This window comes from Anopheles moucheti, chromosome 2, assembly GCF_943734755.1.
Source record: "Anopheles moucheti chromosome 2, idAnoMoucSN_F20_07, whole genome shotgun sequence".
NCBI classification, from domain to species: domain Eukaryota; kingdom Metazoa; phylum Arthropoda; class Insecta; order Diptera; family Culicidae; genus Anopheles; species Anopheles moucheti.
The window spans coordinates 12,411,078-12,430,784 of NC_069140.1; the positions used below are offsets into that span (position 1 = coordinate 12,411,078).

Here is a 19,707-nt window from a genome sequence, read left to right on the forward strand (position 1 = left end):
GCACCCGGTAGAGGATACCAGCATTCGCCCTACCGGGCTGGAGGGTAACAGTAGACTGTGTTTTTGCATAACGTTTTCCGCGAATCACAACCGCGACAAAGTATAATCGGAATATGGGGGGAAGCGATAGCGAGAAACGGTAAAGAGTTAGCGTAAATGTAACAAATATTATTGCTGTATAATTATCCACTACACACGATCAACAATGCAACAAATTAAACGGAAACAAAAAAAACAGAAAACAATACACACACACAAGTATATACAGAAAAAAACAACGTTCACATAGCTGAAAGGTGCGAAGGCACTGTGGCGGTACGCGCAAGTGCAGATGTTTTAAGTGTGCAGATATGTCATCCTGTATTAGGTCCATCGTTGAGAATGATAAGAATAAAGTGTAAAATCGACAAATGTGTGTGTATTTCTATTAGCATGCATAAATGGTGATTGTAGGAATCCCAAGGAAGGACAACATGTTCTCAGCTGCAGTACACATAAATTCTCTTCAACCCGGACAATAGCAGTAGGAGAGACACTGAATCAAATTGGACGACTTTGTGCGAAAACTCGAAGAGGAGTCGTTGAACAACTATTAGGTTCAGTCTGATGGACTTCGACGTATTCAGTAACATTGGTGCAGAGCATTCTTTAAAGTAGCTTGGAATATCTGATGGACCTTGTTGTCCATTAAGGAATCTTTGGCGAGGACATCCTGCAGGTTGAAGTCGTCTCAATTGGTACAAAAACCTAAATAGCTAGATATCTAGGCTGGGCTAGAGTATAGCTATAGCTAGACTATTATTTCATTATCAGTTTGTCCAGGTTAGATATGCAGCTCTATACGTCAAGGATGTTCCGAAAGATTAGTTGGGTAAGAACCTGAACGCGAGAACTTTTAATTGCTATTCACAATGCTCACGAATTGATGGAATTTACTGAGATGGTTATTGTGTTTTTCCAAGTTTGTGCTCAATTCTACTCCCGATCGTTCCCAATGTTGAGGAGGATCGTTTACGACGGCAAGAGAACCTTTTACGATTGTTTTCCGAAAATAATTCGTATAAATCCCCAGATAGTTCTGGGATTTAGTTGGAGTTCTTCTCCATGTGCGTGATCAATCTGCTTCATCTACTTTGGAAGCCCCAAAAATAGAGTCATTGTAACACCCCTTGCGATTTGTTGATTTTCCTTCGAAGGTACGATTTATACCCTGCTGACTTCAAGTCAATCAACAACTTGCCATGCTGGCGGGTTGGGTTCGCACGTGGAAGTTTCTGTGAAAAAAAGCGGTTCCACATCAACAAAAGCGTACACACAAAGATAAATATGTGTGGAGCAAAGCGGGTCCTCGCTGCATCAGTGGTCGATCTGTCGACCTTTTTAGCAACAGCAGTTCAATTCCCCATTCGCGTACGCGCCGTAGGGTTTTGTGTTTGCTGTTTGGATATTTCTTCCGTTCCGTTCCGGGGCCAACGCGAATGGTGCGTGACGAAAGATGTTGGTCCTTGGCAGAACGGGGCAGTGCAGCTGTTGGTTCAAATCGCGTTTATTTAAAGAAGAAAAACGAATGTCCCCTAGTTGTGGGGTTAGCGATTCGTTTTTGTCAATTTTTCCTTTCCCATGCACTTGAGTGCTCTGACTCGTCTAAGGTGCCATAAGAGCTTTGCGAAGTTTGTGGAGTGACTTAAAGAGAAAACACCTTACCACCATCACACAGTGACAGAGATCGTGTGGGGAATGCTTTGAAAATGTTTACCTTTGGTGAACGGACGAGGAATGTTTGTTCATCATCTGGCGTATTTTTGGAAGCTGTCGTTGGCGCGAAGTCGGGAATTGATTTGGCCCATCTAAAGATGGTATTGGATATATACATGTGTGTGTTGGGAGGATATCTGAAACGCGCCGATGAGTGGGAATAAATTATGGAAAAATTATCGACAGACCAGACAACACGGTGCGACGGAGGCACTCGGGAAAGTTTCGAGAAGTTTCGCCAGAAAGTGATTCGGAGAGAAAGTGTGTATGTATGAGTGCCTTTAAACATTTTTAAACCACTTTCCACTAAGAAATAAGCTAATGGCTTTTTAATCTGCTACCGGTGCGGCTGGAAGTTGTCTGTGAACGGTTTAAGTAGAAAATGGTGCGAACCAAATTACGATTTGATGGGCAAAATGGGGGTCCGCTTTTAAAGAGTTCTTCGCGCGGTGGGAACTTGGGAAAGGAGGATTTAGGAGGGAGTTGATCCGAACATTATTAAGCGGGTCAATACTGCAAAGCTTATGCAAATTTATGCCACACTCATTGAAACTTGTGTTGGCCAAAGTGTTGCAGGGATTGCACTTTGCCGTGGAAAGTCTGAGAGACTCAACTTCTTCTTCAGCTTTCTTTAATTAATACACTTTTACGTTTGATTATCAATGTTATTACTGCTGTATTTCCTTGGTTTTAAAATGATTTCTATAGTTTATAAGCCAGCACCCAAACTCCACTCGATGGGAATTTGTTTCGTAACGTTTCGCATCAACATTCCGACACCCACCCACAGCTTCCTCTTACAGCAAAACCGCAAAAGAGGCGATTGTAAAATTTATGAAACGACCACAAACTTTTGTTACCATCACCGGCATCGGCAAGTATTTGGTCGTGGAAGTTCCAATCGTTCCCACGTTTGATAAAAATCGCGAGAGCAAAGCAAAAAGTTTAACGTTCAATCACTTCTTGGCTTCGTCTTCCAGGGTGTGTGGTTGTAACCAGCTCACGATCGGTCAGACATTTGCATGAATTGGTATGATGATTGGCTGATTGGTTTCAATATCCGTTCTTTATTGGTTGTTCTGGGTTATTGGTGAGTTTTTGAGAACTTTTCATATTGGAAAGTTCACGGTAGAGAACGGAACTTTCCTGACGTATTTTTTTCTGCATTACTATTATTATTATTTGCCGGCAGTCGGCGGAGAATTCGTGAGTACAGGGCAAACATCCAAATTCACAAGAATGATGGTTTGGAAATACTTTGAGCAAACCAAGTTTCGTTTCGTGTATTAGGAGGGAAGTTTCGCTTTGTATTTTCTTGGGGGGGTGTTGAGATCATGGGAGAACTTGTAGACTGTACACGGTATGTGCAGAAGAACACATTTCCAATTATTAAAATATGTTGTTCGTCGAAACAACAGGTGGTGGAAATGATCTGATGAGACATGCAAATATGAATGTTATCCTTGCAAAGAGCGGTACCGGTAAAAGAATTAATTTGAGTTGGGAGAATGATCTAGTGACCTCATCCCTTTATTCTTGAATTTCGCAATATTCAGCAGCAGTTCTCATGGCGTCAACTCTACAGATTCTTCTAGTTGGGAATGCTATCGAGGGAAAGAATCGTCCTGGGATTGTCAGGAGAACGATGGAGTTGAAATACGCTTTACTTTTCTCAATTCTTTATTATCATGGCCTGCTAGATGTTTAGATATTTTGATAATATTGCATAAGCTACCGATAAAATCGTTCTTCGTTATTTCCTCCTATTTTTGGAGCTACTGATCAACATGATCAATCTAGCTATCACAACTTGCTACTTTGCCTCTTGTTCCTATTTAAAAGATCCAGAAGAACTCTACCATGTGGATCTTCAAACATGCTTCACAGTGATAAGATCATTGTACAGTAGATCTTGAAGGTCGTGCTCAAGAACAGTATCCTTGTCTGATGTTGTCCCTGTCTTCACATTATGTCTTCTTATCTTCGACTCTTTGTCTTATCAGTGAAACTAGCATACTCTGCCTACAGGTCATGCTCGTACTGACCACAATTTTCAAAAGCGAAGAAAACGAGAATGTAAGTTTGTTAATGACACAAAATAGTATTTAAGCTGAAGAGGACTCGTCAAGGTTCTCAATCCAGCGATCCTTTAATTAATGTTGTCTAACACTTCATTGTACCAGGTATAGTGACTTTCATGTTTGGATTACTACTATTGAAAGAATTCTGATGCGATCTCGATTAGTTCTAACAAAGCTTTAAAAAGGATAATTTAGTGTTCGTACCTTCTTCAATAAAATATCGAATTTATCCTACAACATTGATGGTCCTTTTAGACAATTTTGAGTTCAACACTACATGAGCTTTATTTTGTTTTTACATAAAATACTAGAAGGTGTAAGTATGCCTAAACTATTCCCATGTCCAATAGGTCTTTAAAACACTGTTCTACATACACTACAGAAGATTACTTTGAGCAAACTCATTTGCTTTTAAAGCTGACCATTAGCGAAGCTTAAAGCGCCATCTCAGCAACTCCTTACGGCCATAAAAAAGCGATTCCTTTGTAACTCTTTGGACGATGTGACAATTTGCCCGCCAAATCCAATTAACCTCGTTTATTCCTGTGCCCGGGGAACAAATCGAAACGAACTTCTCGGCGGTTGTTCCCACCGCTCTAATAAATTCGTTCCCTTAGCTTACCGCGCGCGCGTTCCGTGGTGTGTAAATATTCCAACTGCCTCCTGTTTATGCAAATAAAACTATCGTCAGGTCGTTCGTTGTTGCCTGCTGTGTTCGTTCCATTCGGTGGCGTGTAAACGTAAACGGTGGGATTTAAATATTGCATTTCTCCCGTCTGTCATCTCGGGCGTACTCAGCCGGTTGCAGCAGTGCTGGGATGGAGGCTGACGACGTTCGTTGTTTGCGCAGATGCTGAGAAAAATGTCGTTCCTCCCCCTAACGGTGGGGGCCTGGGTCGTGTGGGGTCGCCGTAGTAACCTTGTGCGCGAAATTGAATTCTTCCAAAAGCTGACAACATGTCCTTGTAGCGTACGAGGAATGTAGGCACATGCATGTGGATACGATGCGCCAATCATCTGCCCTCCCAATCCGCTTCCGGTTCGATGCGCTGCTGTCACTGGGGTAGCATTTTCGAGGCACCCTCAAATACGCCAACGGTGAAAAAGCTCGACCGGCGTTCGAGCAATGCCGCGCGAACATAAATGGCATGATGGTTTCAATTTGAGTTGGAAAGGAAAAAAAAAAACATCTCTCCCACTTTGGCGGAGCGAGGCGCAAATTGAGCATTCGTGTGGTGGGCGGTGATGGGTGCATTAGTGTGTAAAACCTTATCCTACCTTTGCTGCTGAAAGTCTATCCTGCTTGGCGTTCCTGTCGGGCGTGCGATGGGAGAGAAACAATTGAAACACTCCGTGAGTAGGCGGTGAAATAAACCGGGGAATAAACAAATTGAGATACGAGTAAGAAGTGTAGCAAGGAGAGTAAAGTTACCCCTCGAACCACAGAAAAAAAAATGTCAAAAATCTTGACTATTTGGCGCGGTGTACAGCGTGGCACAAAGCACCGCATGGGGTGAGCCTGTGTGCCATTTTAATCCTTGTTTTATTGCTTTCCGTGTTAGGAGGCGGTCGTGCGGTCTGGTCGCCACAATTTCGGGCACCGATCGTGCTGAAGGAACGTCGCAAAAAGGGTGGCAAGGTATGGGTGGTCCGTTGTGGTTTTTTCGTGTGTCCCAGCTAACGATCCCGAATGGTGGGGAAATGGAATTCGTTGATGGATGTGTAGCGCGCAAGCATACCTTATGTCCATACATGTGCCGTTTTTTCTCTACTAAACACCGTTGAAGACATCCTTTGGTAGCGAGTTGCGAAAGAAGGAGTAGATTGGGTAGATGGCACAGGGTACGTGCAAGGGACGCCTCTGTTTAAGGAACGAACAATCAAACTGTCGTTAAAACGACATGCTAAACGCCATTAAAGAAGCTGTTTTGATAGGAGGAGCTAGGGAGAAACAGGATGGAAAAATCTGTAAGCCATCACGTGGAAAAGCCTCCGGCCAGAGTCGTTACGACTCTTCCGGATGAGTGCGCGTGCAAGTTGTATTCCATCGAAAGCACTCAGTAAATGTCACCGCAGGAAGAAATCTGACCCACCTGACGGATGATCGTTTGATCGGATTCGGGGTGGTGGAAAATTCATCCGCAACGTGTGACGGTTTCGGTAAGCTGCCATAGCTGAAATTAACTCACCCTCTGGAAGTAGTCAGTTTTCGGTTTAAAAAATTATCCCCATTAAGTGCGGGACCCAGTCCTTGGTTGTGATAGGTCCGACACCAAAGGGCGAAAGGATTGATTCGGTTATGGGCAATCGAGTGGAAACATTTCAAACGAAACCCGGCATCAGTTTTTCACCCTGAATTGACACTAGGGGTTCGTGCATCGGTGCCCAATGAGTCCGGTGTGGGACGCCAATGGCGGTTGAGAGCGATTTGAAGGGTCAGACGACGCACGGTTTGACAAGGGTTAACGGTTAAGGCACGAGTGTCACACCATTGTGCGATGGATGCGGTGGAAAATTAAGACAGTTTTACGAACTACCGGTGTCAATTGACGTGTGAGATCCAACGTTTGGTGGATGGTGTCCACAGATAGTTTCAAGGTGAGCAGGATCAAGCGGGTTACGGTGTGCCGTGTGGCAGTTTGTCAAGCGGAGTTGATGCGGAACAGATTTGGGATATGGTTGTCGTTCCGTTTTATTATCCTTTCGAGTTTTCTTTTTTCAAAGTTTGTAAGGTATTACACGAAGATTTAGACGAGATTTAGGATGAGAATAACTTGTATTTATTATTATTATTATTTTATACAAACATCTTGTTTTTAACTAAATCTAACCCCATCACTACTTCGATTCTCATTAAGGGCAGAAGATTTTGGAAGTTTTCCATTTTTTTTCGCAAGTTCATCCCTCGCAGCTAAAGGTTCAGCTTCGGCGGAGTTTGCCACCTCATTTTACGGCTCTTTAAGTTAACTGGAAACGAGATCTCATCAGCTCAAATGATGTACCCAAGCGTACATTGATTGAATTTAGGGGTGGAATGGTTGTTGAGTAGATAAAAACAAACAAATTTGAATTAAATCCCAGGTCTATCGCATGGATATGAACGAAAACAAAAACCGTTGCCGTTGCAAAGTTTACGATCTCACTGGGACATCTTACGGCGAGGTCCGGGAACCGTTTCCGGGCGAGGTTTTGCGTGTGATTGACGATACTTCCACCGCTTACCTTACGCACCGCGCATAACCCTCAGAGAAGGAACACAACAAAAAAAGGGTGAAAAAAATTGTCCACTTACAACCGGTCCAGCAGGATCAGCCCAATGCGCAGTGAGCCGAAAATACACGGAAAAGAGACACAAACAGAACACGTAGCAAAAAAAAACTAAATCGGCAATTAAAACTTTAAATTAGAACGAAATTAAATAACTCCTTACCGAAAAATGACTGACGCGGGGCGGGACCGAACGCTTCACTGATGTTGGGTGGAACTAGCAGTGGCGTTTTTTATTATTGGGGTGCTGTTAAATTTTAAAACTCGACCAAATGAGTGACAGGTCACGAATGAAATCGTCTCCTTTGAAGATTTGTGGTCAAGAGCTGGATTTATGTCGGTCATAGTCACTAACCAGACCTCAACTGGAAGGTAGACAGACCCATAATGATAGCATTTATGTGGTGGCAAGTGCTACTCGGTCGATGGATGTGAAAGGTCGCTATTTTTTCAAGTAGATTCTGCATTCTGTAAGTCGTTGTGGAGTGGTAAGTGGATTTTGTAGGGTAATCCATTTTTTACCATCAATTAAATTGCTGCCAGGTACATGGAACAGCTTCATAATGATAAAAACTATTTAAGGACGTGATAAAAAAACTTCCCGGAAGCATATTACAATCTGAAAAGCTGTTCACAAGCTTTTGTTCACTGATGAATTGATTCAGTGGAATATATTTGGAATATGAAGCATACGTGAGAGGTGCCAGAGATGAAATAAGTGATTCTGAAGCTTATTAACTGTTCTTGGAGAGCTCTGCGTGCCACCGACGCAAGTGTTAATTGAGTTCCTGTGCTTTATCACGATCCAAAATCTTTTATTATTTAATAGAACATAATAATTGTCATCTAATTCTTAATGTAGATCAAATGTTTGGTCGAGGATTGTGTGGTTGTACTTTCTTGTTCGAATATTTCTATAGTCGGCGGGTTTGTATCCTTTGAACTGTTCGGGCTTTTCGTATTTTTGAGTAAATATTAAAATAAACTGAATGTTTTAATCGTTCATCTATATCGTGCTGTACTCGACAAGTATTAAACGAGTTGAAATATGTCCTTATTAAAAGTGTAGATACCACGAACAGATGTAGTAGCAGCTATATCAGAAATATCTTCATAATTTGTGTAATATGTAATGTAACTCCTTCATCACTCAAAGCATCAATCTAGTTGAGTTGGTTTTTTTTCAGAGAAAATTTATTGATATTGTTTTTATTACAGTGTTTTGCTAATTCTTTTAAGTAAGGCTTCGCTGTCAGCAATAAGTACGCAACAGAGATTTTTACTTATCAACCAAATAATTGAAGCTCCGACCAGTACTGAAGCTAACTTTACATTAAAACAACCCTTCGCGTGACACTTGAAACAGTAAGTCTACTGTGGTGACAGGTATTTTTAGATCGATGCTCTCATACAAATGCAATGAGAGCTTCCACAGTCCCGACTTTAAAAAATCGTCGAATATGTCTGCATCCAGCACTTGATCTTTGATGTAGTACTGTTTCGCCTCTACCGGGCAAGCGCCCACGTCGGGAAAGTTCGTTGTGTATCTGTAATACTCGCGATAGTCTCGATAGGTGGTGTTTAGGAATTTGCACATCTTTTGCAACGGCAACCGAACGGGCGAATTTATGAACTGATTATTACCCAACCTGCTGTACGCCATCTGAACTTTGAACTGTAAAAACATAACACAAACGCGCGTGAGAAAGATTGGTTGCTATTCGGTTTACATACTTACGGAGTAATCGTCTCCTAGCTCTTTAAATGAGTCAAATGTCCCGTTAAGCACTGCCACTGTTCGGTTGTACTTTCGCGTACGAATATTCCTAAAGTCGACTATGTCGTACCCTTTAAGCTGTTCGACCCGTTCGTACATGACCGTTACTGGACCGGTGTACAGCTCCACCACTAGCAACGTCAGCACCAGCAAGATGGACGATCGTATCGTGCGGGTTGTCGGTTCCACTAAGTCGTACATGTTATTAAAACGAAATCAAACAAGGTAATGAGAAAAGGTTGCTCGAGTGAAGAATACAATATAGAGAATAATGAGCCAACAGTCACATTTTGATACAGTTGTCGATGGGCAAAGTGAGTGTAAATGTAATAATCGTTCATCTATTGCGTGCTGTATCGGATAATCAACACGCAAGTTAAAAACACGGGCCATAAGCAACAATGTAATTACCTCAAAACGTATTGATAGCAATTATTATATTGTTTAAACCCGTGGTGGTAGGAAATGGGAACTAGTTACTTCCCTATTAAGAGCATGTTTTTTGAAAATATTCTTCAAAAGCCGTATTAGCTTATATTTAAATGTAAATACTCCAATAAACCAATAGCAATAAACTTATATTATAATATCTGTATAATATTAATATATTTTATGTTGTAATGCTACATATTATATAGCTATTTAGCTGATATAGGAATAAGCTCAAGCATAATTTATAACCAAACACACATATTGTGTACATTCTCAAATATACTTGTGAGAAACCCTGACCGTTACCATTGTGTCGGAATGATGGCCCCAATAGAAACTCTTTACGCACTAACTCAGATAATGGTAAATAATATTAAAGCAATCCGTTTACTCCGGTTGTCAATTTTTGCTGAAGGATTTCTTCAATTCAATTTAATTATGTTTTTTTATTTGTTAATTTGTTTCCATTGCTTTTTTGTTTCTGCGTACTACAGTATTTCATAGCATATATTTATATTAAATATAATTATTACTTCCCGAATTGTTTCCCATGTTTCATCGTAGTTTTACGCTGTGCTGTTTGAAATAAATATGCTACTGCGATCGTTAGTGATCTTCTAAATAACAGCTATTCCCACCTGCAGTAAAGCTGGTTTTACATTAGAACAACCCTTCGCGTGACACTCTGAAAAGAAGCTCTATTTTGTAGATGGGCCGATCCAAATTGGTGCTCTTAAACATAATCATTGTGATCTTCCACAATCCCGCCTGGAAGTATTTGTTGATTGATCTTGCCTCCAGGACATGGTTTCGGATGTAATACTGCTTTGCAAGCGCCGGGCAGGTACCGACGTCGGGAAAGTTGGATATGTTTCGGTAAAACTCCCGATAGTCTCGATAGGTGGTGTTCAGGAACTGGCACATCTTTTGCAACGGCAATCGAAAGGGTGAATTTATGAACTGATTATTACCCAACCGACTGTACGCCGACTGTACTGTGAACTGCAACATAACATAACAAACGGATAATTGATTGTATTTGCATCTCAATACTTTTGCCTTCACCATACTTACGTAGTAATCGTCACCCAGGTCTTGAAAAACATCAAAAGTTCCGTCTAAGATGGATGTTGTACGGTTGTACTTTCGGGTGCGCAAATTTCTGGAGTCAATTAAATCGTATCCCATGAGCTGTTCTGCACGTTCATACATGACCGTCACCGTGCCGGAGCAAAGCTGCACCACTAGCATCGCGAGCATCAGCAAGATGGACGATCGAATCGGGCGGATTGTTGTTTCCACGAAACCGTACATCTTGGTCAACTGAACTAGAATGCTGTTGTGAGGCAATGTGGTCTGGATGCTTATTGGAATAAATGAATAGAAAAATATAATTCACGTTTTGATGCACGTGCCAAGGGTGTAATTGGGTGCAAATGTAATATGCGAGTGATTGAATCAATCAGTATATTCCCTATAAGCAAGCTACTCATTTAGATTGAGATCGTGCGATAACTGATGTTTATGTGTGTTTTATTGAATTTGGTTAGTTGTGTGACGGTAGTTTAGTAGGTGGCTTTCTATCAAGCTAATGAATGATTGCTAATTCCTGTTATCAATCTAGTACGAAAATGATACGAAAACTTCAAGAAACACTCAACAAAAATTCACAACTTTCTGTCAATAACATTTTGTTTCATTTAGATGCATTCAACTTTAGACAGTGCCTGAAACAAGGAGCATTGGTATTTGTAGACGTCGTATAAAATTTCGAGTTAAATGTACCTCTTAGGAACGGTAGAGAAGCGGAAAACCATTTGAAAAGACAACAGTTCCAGGAAGAATTTATTTTAACTTAACTTGAAGTTAATTTATTGTTAAAAATGTCCATCGCGTGATACCCGAAAATACATAGCCCCCTCGAAGACGGATACTTTTGGATTGCTCTTTTCATACAAGCCGCCAGATATCCTCCACAACCCTGCCCGGAAATAATCGTTAAATAAGTTTGCATTCAGCTTTTGATTTCTGACGTAATACAGCTTTGCCTCAATGGGGCACACACCAGCGTCCGGAAAGTTCGTCGTGTTTCGGTAAAACTCCCGATACTCTCGGTAGGTAGTGTTTGTGAACTCGCACAGCTTCTGCGACGGCAGCTTGAACGGTGAATCTATGAACTGATTGTTACCCAGGGTACTGTATGACAGCTGGATCATAAACTGCAACAATTATCACACAGTTAAGAATAATTCATAGCAATTTTGCCGCCAGTATACTTACGTAGTAATCGTCATCTAAATCTTTAAAAGATTCAAACGTCCCGTCCAGCACGGAAAGAGTTCGGTTGAACTTTCGGATACGAATATTTCTCGAATCGACAAGATCGAAGCCTTTGTGCTGTTCTATCCGTTCGTACATGACCGTTACTCGACCGGTGTACAGCTCCACCACGAGCATCGCCAGCATCAGCAAGATGGACGATCGAATCGTGCGGATGGTTGATCCAACTATACCGTACATGTTGTGAAAGCGAACTCAAACAAGGTAATGAGAAATGGCTGTGTTTAGGTGAAGAACACAATGTTTATATAAACCCTTCGACAGGATATGATTGGCGTGTACAAAGCCATCTATTCGTTCGTTGTTGTTTTTAATAATTTTAATGTCGTACGATTGCTGATGTTCATGTGTGTTATTGTAGATTTTAATTGCGATCGTGTGATTGCTGAAGTTCATGTGTGTTATTGCTATAGGATTACTGTTTTATACAAGTCGAATTATTTATAAAAGTCTATCAAGCTGGTGACTTTATAGCTGTAACCGGTAAAAAGTAATTCATCTGTATCAATGACAAGGTACAAGAACATCAAGCAAAAATAAAAAGCTCTTAAAAGACGGAGAACTGTTGAGGTTTCTCGAATATGACTCAGAAATAATTTACCATACAAGATCAAACACTTTCCGTTTAATGTGAAAATAGCGATAAATCATGATTTAAACGACTGGCGAATCCATTTTTTACCTTTTATTAAAACGCTCCTTCATGTGACGCTTTGAAAAGCATGTATCCTGTAGCGAGAGGTATTTGTGGATCGCCTTTTCCAAACAATGATAGCGTAACTTTCCACAAGCCTGCTTTGAAATAATTGTTGATTAGTTTTGCATCCAGCACCTTATTTCTCATATAATACTGCTTTGCTTCCATAGGGCACGTACCAACGTCCGGAAAGTTCGTCGTATTTCGGTAAAACTCCCGATAGTCTCGATAGGTGGTGTTTAGGAACTGGCACATCTTTGCAACGGCAAGCGAAAGGGTGAATCTATGAACTGATTATTACCTAATGGGCTGTAGGCTAGCCGGAGGGTAAACTGCAAACGAAATCACACTCATATAATTTTTCGAATCACAATTGAACGGCCGCCACCATACTTACGGAGTAATCGTCATCCAAGGGTTGAAATAAATCGAACGTCCCGTTAAGCACTGTCACTGTTCGGTTGTACTTTCGCGTACGCATATTCCTGAAGTCGACTGTTTCGAACCCTGTAAGTTGTTCGACCCGTTCGTACATGACCGTTACTGGGTCGGAGCAAAGCTGCATCACAAGCACCGTCAGCATCAGCAAGATAGACGATCGTATCGTGCGGGTTGTCGATGCCACTAAACCGTGCATGTTGTTGGAGCGCACTCAACCAATGAAATGGGAAATAATTGTTCAGGTGAAGTATTAAATACAGCGAAAGTGAACCATTTTCATGCATAACTTTTATGCAATAACCGTGTTTTATAATCAGGCAGGTCCGTTGCCGTTCGTTGCATAAGCTTAGGATTTCAACTGTGATTGCGGAAGTTCATGTGTCACATTTCATTTAATTAGCTGTTTAACATTAAATGTGTAAGTTCCATGCGTTTATCTAGCAAGCAGATTGACAACATGAGCGATTGTTATCAGTGCGGATAGTATATGTAGTGGATTGATGCGAGAATTCTGAACACAAGTCAATTGTCAACCGAAAGCGTTGCCCTAATCAACTTTCCAACAGAAAATGAAAAAAATGAAAATGAATGAAAAAATTAAATGTGAATGAAATGAAAAACTGAATAAAAAACGAGTTTTTTTAATGAAAATGCTGATGACATTAATAATCATAAGATCATCTTGTTTGGTTGCAGTTTTCGGTTTTCTATCTGTATCTGTACCGTATGGCTGTATCACTTACGTCGTTGATTACGATTGTAAGTTAAATTTTACTCATAAATGGGAATAAATGACACGTAAGGTTAATAAGATATGTAACTTCTTACGAAAGTGTCATAAATAGCGTTTTAATCAAGCAGTGTAATGATGAATAAATATCTAAATTTTCAGGAAAAGTTTTCATTTATAGTTGGCGCCATTTATATTGAGCCAAAGTGCTAAAGAATTAATATGAATGGTTTAGTAAATTCTAATGGAGTTTTCTTCCACATCTTTTTTACTTTTTCTTATTGATATTGATTGATATTTTGGGCCTTGTTGCTACGGAAAAAAAATTTAAGCGGTGTTTTTTCCTGATTGGGTCGAGTTACTGAGTCGTGTTACTGAGGACATAAATGTAGTTCGGTCTATTAAGTATGATAGGAGACTTTTATAGGTTTTTTGGTCTGAAATTTATTTCTATGCTTATTATTAAGCTATTTTCGTTAATTTTCTTCATATACTCCTTTTCCTTGCAATGTATATCGAAGTTTTCCTTTATTTTTGGAGCTCGATTTTTCGATTGGTAATTGAGGATCACTCTTCTCATACAGCAACAGTGTTATCTTTCACAATCGTTCCGTGAAATAGTCGTAGAATATTGTTGATTCCAGTGATTTGTTTTCGATGTAATAATGCTTAGAGTTTGGAGCGGCACTCACAACTTCCGATAATACCGTGGTATAGCACAAAAAATGTTCCGTTTAATACGGATACTGTACGGGTGTACTTTCGAATGCACAAATTTCTGAGGTCGACCTAATCGGACCCGCTGTATGGTTCTGCTCGTTCGTACATGACTGTTGCTGGTCCGAAACAAAACAAACAATAGGAACGAAATCAGAAGTAAGATAAACGATCAAATCGTTCGAGATTGATCTTTCAACGAAGGACCAGCTTATATACAAATGCAGAGCTGACTATATAGCTTCGGGAAAATAAAGTTAAAGACATAGTAGGCCTAGACCTACGCCTGGAGTTGTGTCACTAAGTATAAATTAACAGTTAAATTCATATATTCCCAATTTGGAGAAGTAGCACGTCACAACGTCACTCAATACATCGCGTGGAAGACATGTTGAGTTCCTATTTGAGGCGATGAACCATTTCCTGGATATATCCATTTACGAAGAGCGTGAACGAAACAATGTGACTTCCCGACAAGTTATACGAGCCGAAAGTTGTTCGTTTCAGGTGAATGGAATAATTTCTCCCTCATTACGAACAATAAACTGATCGCAAGCTGTGGCCATTCTAACGAATCTTTTCATTTTTCGGAATTCCACTGTACTGTAGCACTTTTGTGCAAAAGTTTTTAAATTTCCGTGCAACTTCCGATGCAAATGTTGCCCGCCCAAGTCAGGCACCAGCTGTGCCGCGAAAAAGCGCAGGTGCGTGAATGCATGCCATGTGGGAGTTGCCACCCACCGTGCACACCGACCTAATTCCTGGTAATGTTTAATCATATTTTTATTCTCAAACGTGCAAACGTTTCTTACGCCTTTTCACGCACCGTTTGTAATCAGCTTGTAATATTAAATTCTACCTACGATGGATGTGCTTGCGTGCGTGTACGTCTAGCAAGCAAAGAAGTGAGATGGAATCCGTGGATCTCTTCTAACGCTACCGAAATAACGGTGACGGATGTGGAAGATCCTTCCCCCTGTCGGTAGGCACGCGTTACGCGGAGTGGAATTTGCGTCGAATTCAAATTCAATTCCTTCACTGGCTTCATTTCAAAACACCTCATCAACCGACCGGTGGGTGTCGATGCGGGCACAGAATAATCAGCCAATCAAATTAATAAAGACTTTTCATTTTATTTTCGGCTGGTGGCTCGGGAAGAAGCGTACGGCGGTTCACATGTTTTGTACGGTTGGTGGAGCAATTTTTGTGCTTGGAAGGTGATGATTGTTGAGCAGACTACCACCGGCACAACAAAAACCGGCAATCTTTTGCGGCCGAGAAACAGAACTCAGGTTTGAGGTTGGTTTTTTTTTGCGCATGAGTATGAACTTACAGGAATGAAAAGGACGAGAAAGAAAAAAAGAATGTGAAGGTATAAAGGGTCTTCAACGGTACGGTTTTAGCGTGTGAACATCATCGTCGTGATCGTGCTCGTCATGATTGGGATGTTTTTGTGTAGCACACCTGCAAATACAGATACATACGCACAGCAAAAAAACATTCTTGCACAAACAAAGTGCTTTCAATCGGTACAAACTGATGATTTTTTTGTAAGCAAACTTTTCATTTTATCATACGGATATGGAGTTTGTTTTTTTTTTCGTTAGCTCAGTACCAGTCCATAAGGATGATGATGGGTATATGAAAGTGCAAAATAAAGTACTGGCCCGGATGTCGAGCGGGAAATCAGCATGTCACACACACACAGCGAGAGAGAAGAAAAAAATCGTTCGCGGTTCATAACAAAACTGGGGGAAAGTTTTATCAATTTTTTACCACCCGTATCTCACTTCCCAAATTTTCCTCCCGGCGTTGGAGCCGGAGTGTAACACACGCGGTGAAACCAGCAAGCACACCTTCGGTAGAGTAACATTTTTTAGGCGTAAAACCGTAAAAGAAAAAAAAAAGGACAACACTAACAAATTATGAACATCCCTACACGGGGCCGCAAGAAAAAATGTTTATGGTCAGCTTGTTGTTGAATCGTAAGTGAGTTGGGTTACTGAAGTGTTGTTCTATTTTGTTTGCTCTGAAAAAGATGCACTCTCCGGAAGCGTTACCTACACTGAATACAGCGGATATTGTGTGTGTGTGTTTGATACCTAAAAGTGGTAAAAAATAATATTACGCCACCGCTTGGTCACGATCCACTTGAAAGTTCATGTACGCAAGAGGGCATGAAGCTGTTGCTCGGTGATGGGAGCTTTTATGACTCTTCCTGCATTTTTGTATTATTCGGTGCTCATTCAGAGGAAGCCATGCTTTTTTTTGTTAAAGCATAATGATTTTGTGTGTTGATTTAATAGTGTTAATTGTATTGTTATTATAATTGGCAAACGAGTGTAGGGTTTAAGGAAATGCATCTGCAAACAGGATATTATCGAGTTTATTTCTGCAGTATTCATTGGGACTGTAAATGGAGGAGGTTTTGGTTGATTTTGGAGAGTAATAATGAAGAATTAACGATAAGTAGTATATAATAAAAAACTTTTTTTCTTCCACTTACTTATCACGTACTACAACCGCTTGGCCTGCTCCAAACGGTCTCGAAACAGCTTACGGTCGAGCGCCATCTTCTGCCATTCCATTATTCCGGCCTTTCTGGTGGACACATCAACGCCATTACTCCATCTCAAATTGGGCCTACTACGCCTCCTTTGTCCATGTAGACGACCTAAAAAGAGTTTACGAGCTGGATCGTCCGGTATCTTTTTCATGACGTGGTATAAATATTGTGTATGCATCTTGATATTAAATTTTCTTGAACTTGTTTAAAGCATATTTTTTATTTATTTAACTTATATTTAGTTATTTCAACTTTACACAATTCGTTCGTAAAGCACAATGCCAATTATCTTACACAACTCCATCTTCACGATCGCTCCTTCTATCCTTTTTCTCTAAAGAAAGCTTTGTGATGTTTTTCTTTGATTTCCAAAAAACAGCTACCTACCAGTATTTTTAGAACCCGAGTTTTATCGTCCCTTTTTGAACTCTCCCCAAACAACCTTGCAGGAGGTGAGGCTATCGGCTTATCTGCGTGGCGGCACTGAAGGTAGTGTGAAATAAGATTCTTAGTGGAAGCATGTTGACCAACTGACCCCAAATTGGTGGATACTGGCAATGTTTGTACAATGCCAAACATTCCTCTGCTTAGCTTGCTTTGAATGTTTAAAATACCTTTAACCTGATTTTGGCTGATGTTCGCTCTTTATCTGTTTTCTCTGCAGAACCTTATTAAAATTCGAAAATTAAATTGACGACTTTTTGTTAGCTTAATTTAGCTTGTTATTTTACTCAATACAGTATCAAAATAGTGTGAAAATTGTGACAGAAATCTGTGTCAGTGGTTGAGCAACAGTAATTGAATATGTTTGATGTCATGCATGTCTATTATTCTAACTTATTTTCTCGCATCCATCTCGGTAAACTTTAAGAGCATGCAAAAAGTACAATTTAAATAGAATCAAATAGTTCTGCATATGCTTTTTTTGTCTGGAAGGTTAACATAACATGTCTCCACTTAAGCCGTCCATTTCCATACACATTGATCATCGCTATTTGAGCGAAAGCTGCTTGAGACAATAAATCTTCTACCGCAAGCGAATCCGAAACGAATGGTCTAACGCCGTCGGTGGCATAGCTTTGCGATAAAGGGTAAAAGTGAAGCAGAAGGTTAGCTTCTTAGTTTCTTTCCAGTCGTAGTCGGTCCACTGCCAACTCACATTGAAGTTTTATCTGTAGCTTGTTGACTAAAAATATCCGTGGACGAGTGTTCATGAGTGTACGAAACTGAGCAAAAAAAATCCCAACAATAACAACATTGAACAGCAGTAGAGGATAAGAAGATTTGTTTCGATGGCTTCAGAATCGAATTGTATTACATTTACGCGTCTTGCACACTGCCTCGCTTCCAGGTCGCAATGAAACGTGTCCACCTCGCTCCACTATTCCAGGGAACAACCATACACGATAAGCCAGCACAGGAACTATAACATATGATTTATGGTGCGACAGGATGGCGCATTGTTGACGGTCGTTTGTTGCTTTTTGTCTCGCACGACGCGTGTCGTTTGTTTATTGAGTGTTATTTAATTCTCGAACTGCGTACGCTTTATTCCACCGCTTTGTAAAGGTTACGTTACACGAACCGGTGCGTAATCAAGTTGGCACTGTTATGCGGATGTATTCGTTTTTAATTCGGGCAATATTTAACAACCACTCTTTTGGGGTCTGGATGGGATAACAGCTTGACGTTTCGATTTGAGCTGCTGGTTAATATGAAAAGTTTTAATAAAATGTTTCGCTTCACTTCGCCCAACCGCGCTCGCGTAGTAATCACCTTTCCCCTATCGCCCTATCGAAAACGCTTCCATGCTTTTCTTCGATCGTCACGATTAAACTTCTTCTCATCGGTGCCTTCTTGGATCACTCCACTCACCGCACTCTCACACGCTAGGAGAGCGGCCAAAGTCATCGCCAAAACAGGATCTTGACTGTTCGCATCAACAACGGTCGATTGGTATCAAATTTGACACTTTCCCATTCGGTTTTGTGGTTTCATTTTCTCCACACTTGAGGACTTTTGCCCGGCAAAAATTCTCGCCCTCCCAGCCACGCTAATGGAATTGTGTTTTATGAGTGGGATAAATAATCGAAATGGAAAATCGAACTTTTCACAGAGCTCGGTGCGTGCGGTGCTTGCGTGGTTTTGTTTTCTTCCTGTGTTGAGAGTTACGGTCCCCAACCATTACGGTGGGGTCGTAGTCTATTGCTTTGTGTAGGGTTTCTTTTCTTTCTCGCTCTCTCTTCGTTGTACGTTTTATCTTCCCTCCCGGCGGGGCTTCCGAAATTGGTGAAAAGAAATCTGGTAATGGGAAAAACAATAGCCTTTCAGCGTAACCACTTCCGCGACATTGCTTATCGGATGGGCTGGATCATTGCCGGACGCTGGCGGTCGGAATTGGGTCGCTTTGATCTCCCCCCCGTTTTGGGGATGGTCGCTTTCGGATACCGGAGGGTTGATGATGAATGGCGGTATCGCGATATCAATACCCGATCGTGTTTTTCTCACAACCCCTCAAAATGGAGTTTTTGTTGCGAATGTAATGTTTTGAGAGGCGTGCCGTTTCGTTTCCATGGAGAAGTTTTTCTTGATGTTCCATTTCTTCCGTACTATCATTCGGGAATAAATAACACAAAAACCTTGATACTAGTTGCTAGTTCCCTTGGCTAGAGAAAAAAGGATGTTTTGTGGTAGAAGTATTTTTAAATATGGATAAAAATATTCGCTTGCAGCGTGAAGTGGAAATTCTAAATTAAACGTAAAATCTTAGAAAGTGACTTTTCCTTTATTTTTTCGGGATCACAGTAGATAACTTATGTGAGGGATGCAGCAATCGGTACTGTTAAAGAATAATATCAGGATTTCAGGATTAGTTTCCATTTGTTTATTTATTTCCATTTTTTT

At 40.8% G+C, this 19,707-nt stretch overlaps 4 protein-coding genes and 1 pseudogene across 4 annotated transcripts in view; 1 reads left to right on the forward strand and 4 right to left on the reverse strand.

Moving 5' to 3' along the window:
• The window catches only part of LOC128299637 (V-type proton ATPase subunit B), a 5,313-nt gene extending 4,908 nt beyond the window's left edge, over positions 1 to 405 (forward strand). Inside the window, exon 4 of the mRNA XM_053035652.1 lies at positions 1 to 405. This exon is cut by the window's left edge and continues 3,164 nt beyond it. The gene's annotated coding sequence lies outside the window, so the exon portion shown is untranslated.
• Positions 406 to 8,436: 8,031 nt separating this feature from the next.
• Positions 8,437 to 9,081, reverse strand: LOC128298526 (uncharacterized). Its single transcript, XM_053034280.1, has 2 exons — positions 8,842 to 9,081; positions 8,437 to 8,778 (listed from the first exon to the last, which is right to left on the reverse strand). Exons 1-2 carry the CDS (start codon positions 9,079 to 9,081, stop codon positions 8,437 to 8,439), a joined length of 582 nt encoding a protein of 193 aa, XP_052890240.1.
• Positions 9,082 to 9,972: 891 nt separating this feature from the next.
• LOC128298528 (uncharacterized) lies at positions 9,973 to 10,626 on the reverse strand. The gene is made up of 2 exons (XM_053034282.1): positions 10,387 to 10,626; positions 9,973 to 10,314 (listed from the first exon to the last, which is right to left on the reverse strand). Exons 1-2 carry the CDS (start codon positions 10,624 to 10,626, stop codon positions 9,973 to 9,975), a joined length of 582 nt encoding a protein of 193 aa, XP_052890242.1.
• A 563-nt stretch (positions 10,627 to 11,189) lies between these two features.
• On the reverse strand, positions 11,190 to 11,832 carry LOC128298593 (uncharacterized). The gene is made up of 2 exons (XM_053034362.1): positions 11,593 to 11,832; positions 11,190 to 11,531 (listed from the first exon to the last, which is right to left on the reverse strand). Exons 1-2 carry the CDS (start codon positions 11,830 to 11,832, stop codon positions 11,190 to 11,192), a joined length of 582 nt encoding a protein of 193 aa, XP_052890322.1.
• Positions 11,833 to 12,340: 508 nt separating this feature from the next.
• LOC128298508 (uncharacterized) lies at positions 12,341 to 12,986 on the reverse strand (annotated as a pseudogene).
• Positions 12,987 to 19,707: the final 6,721 nt, after the last annotated feature.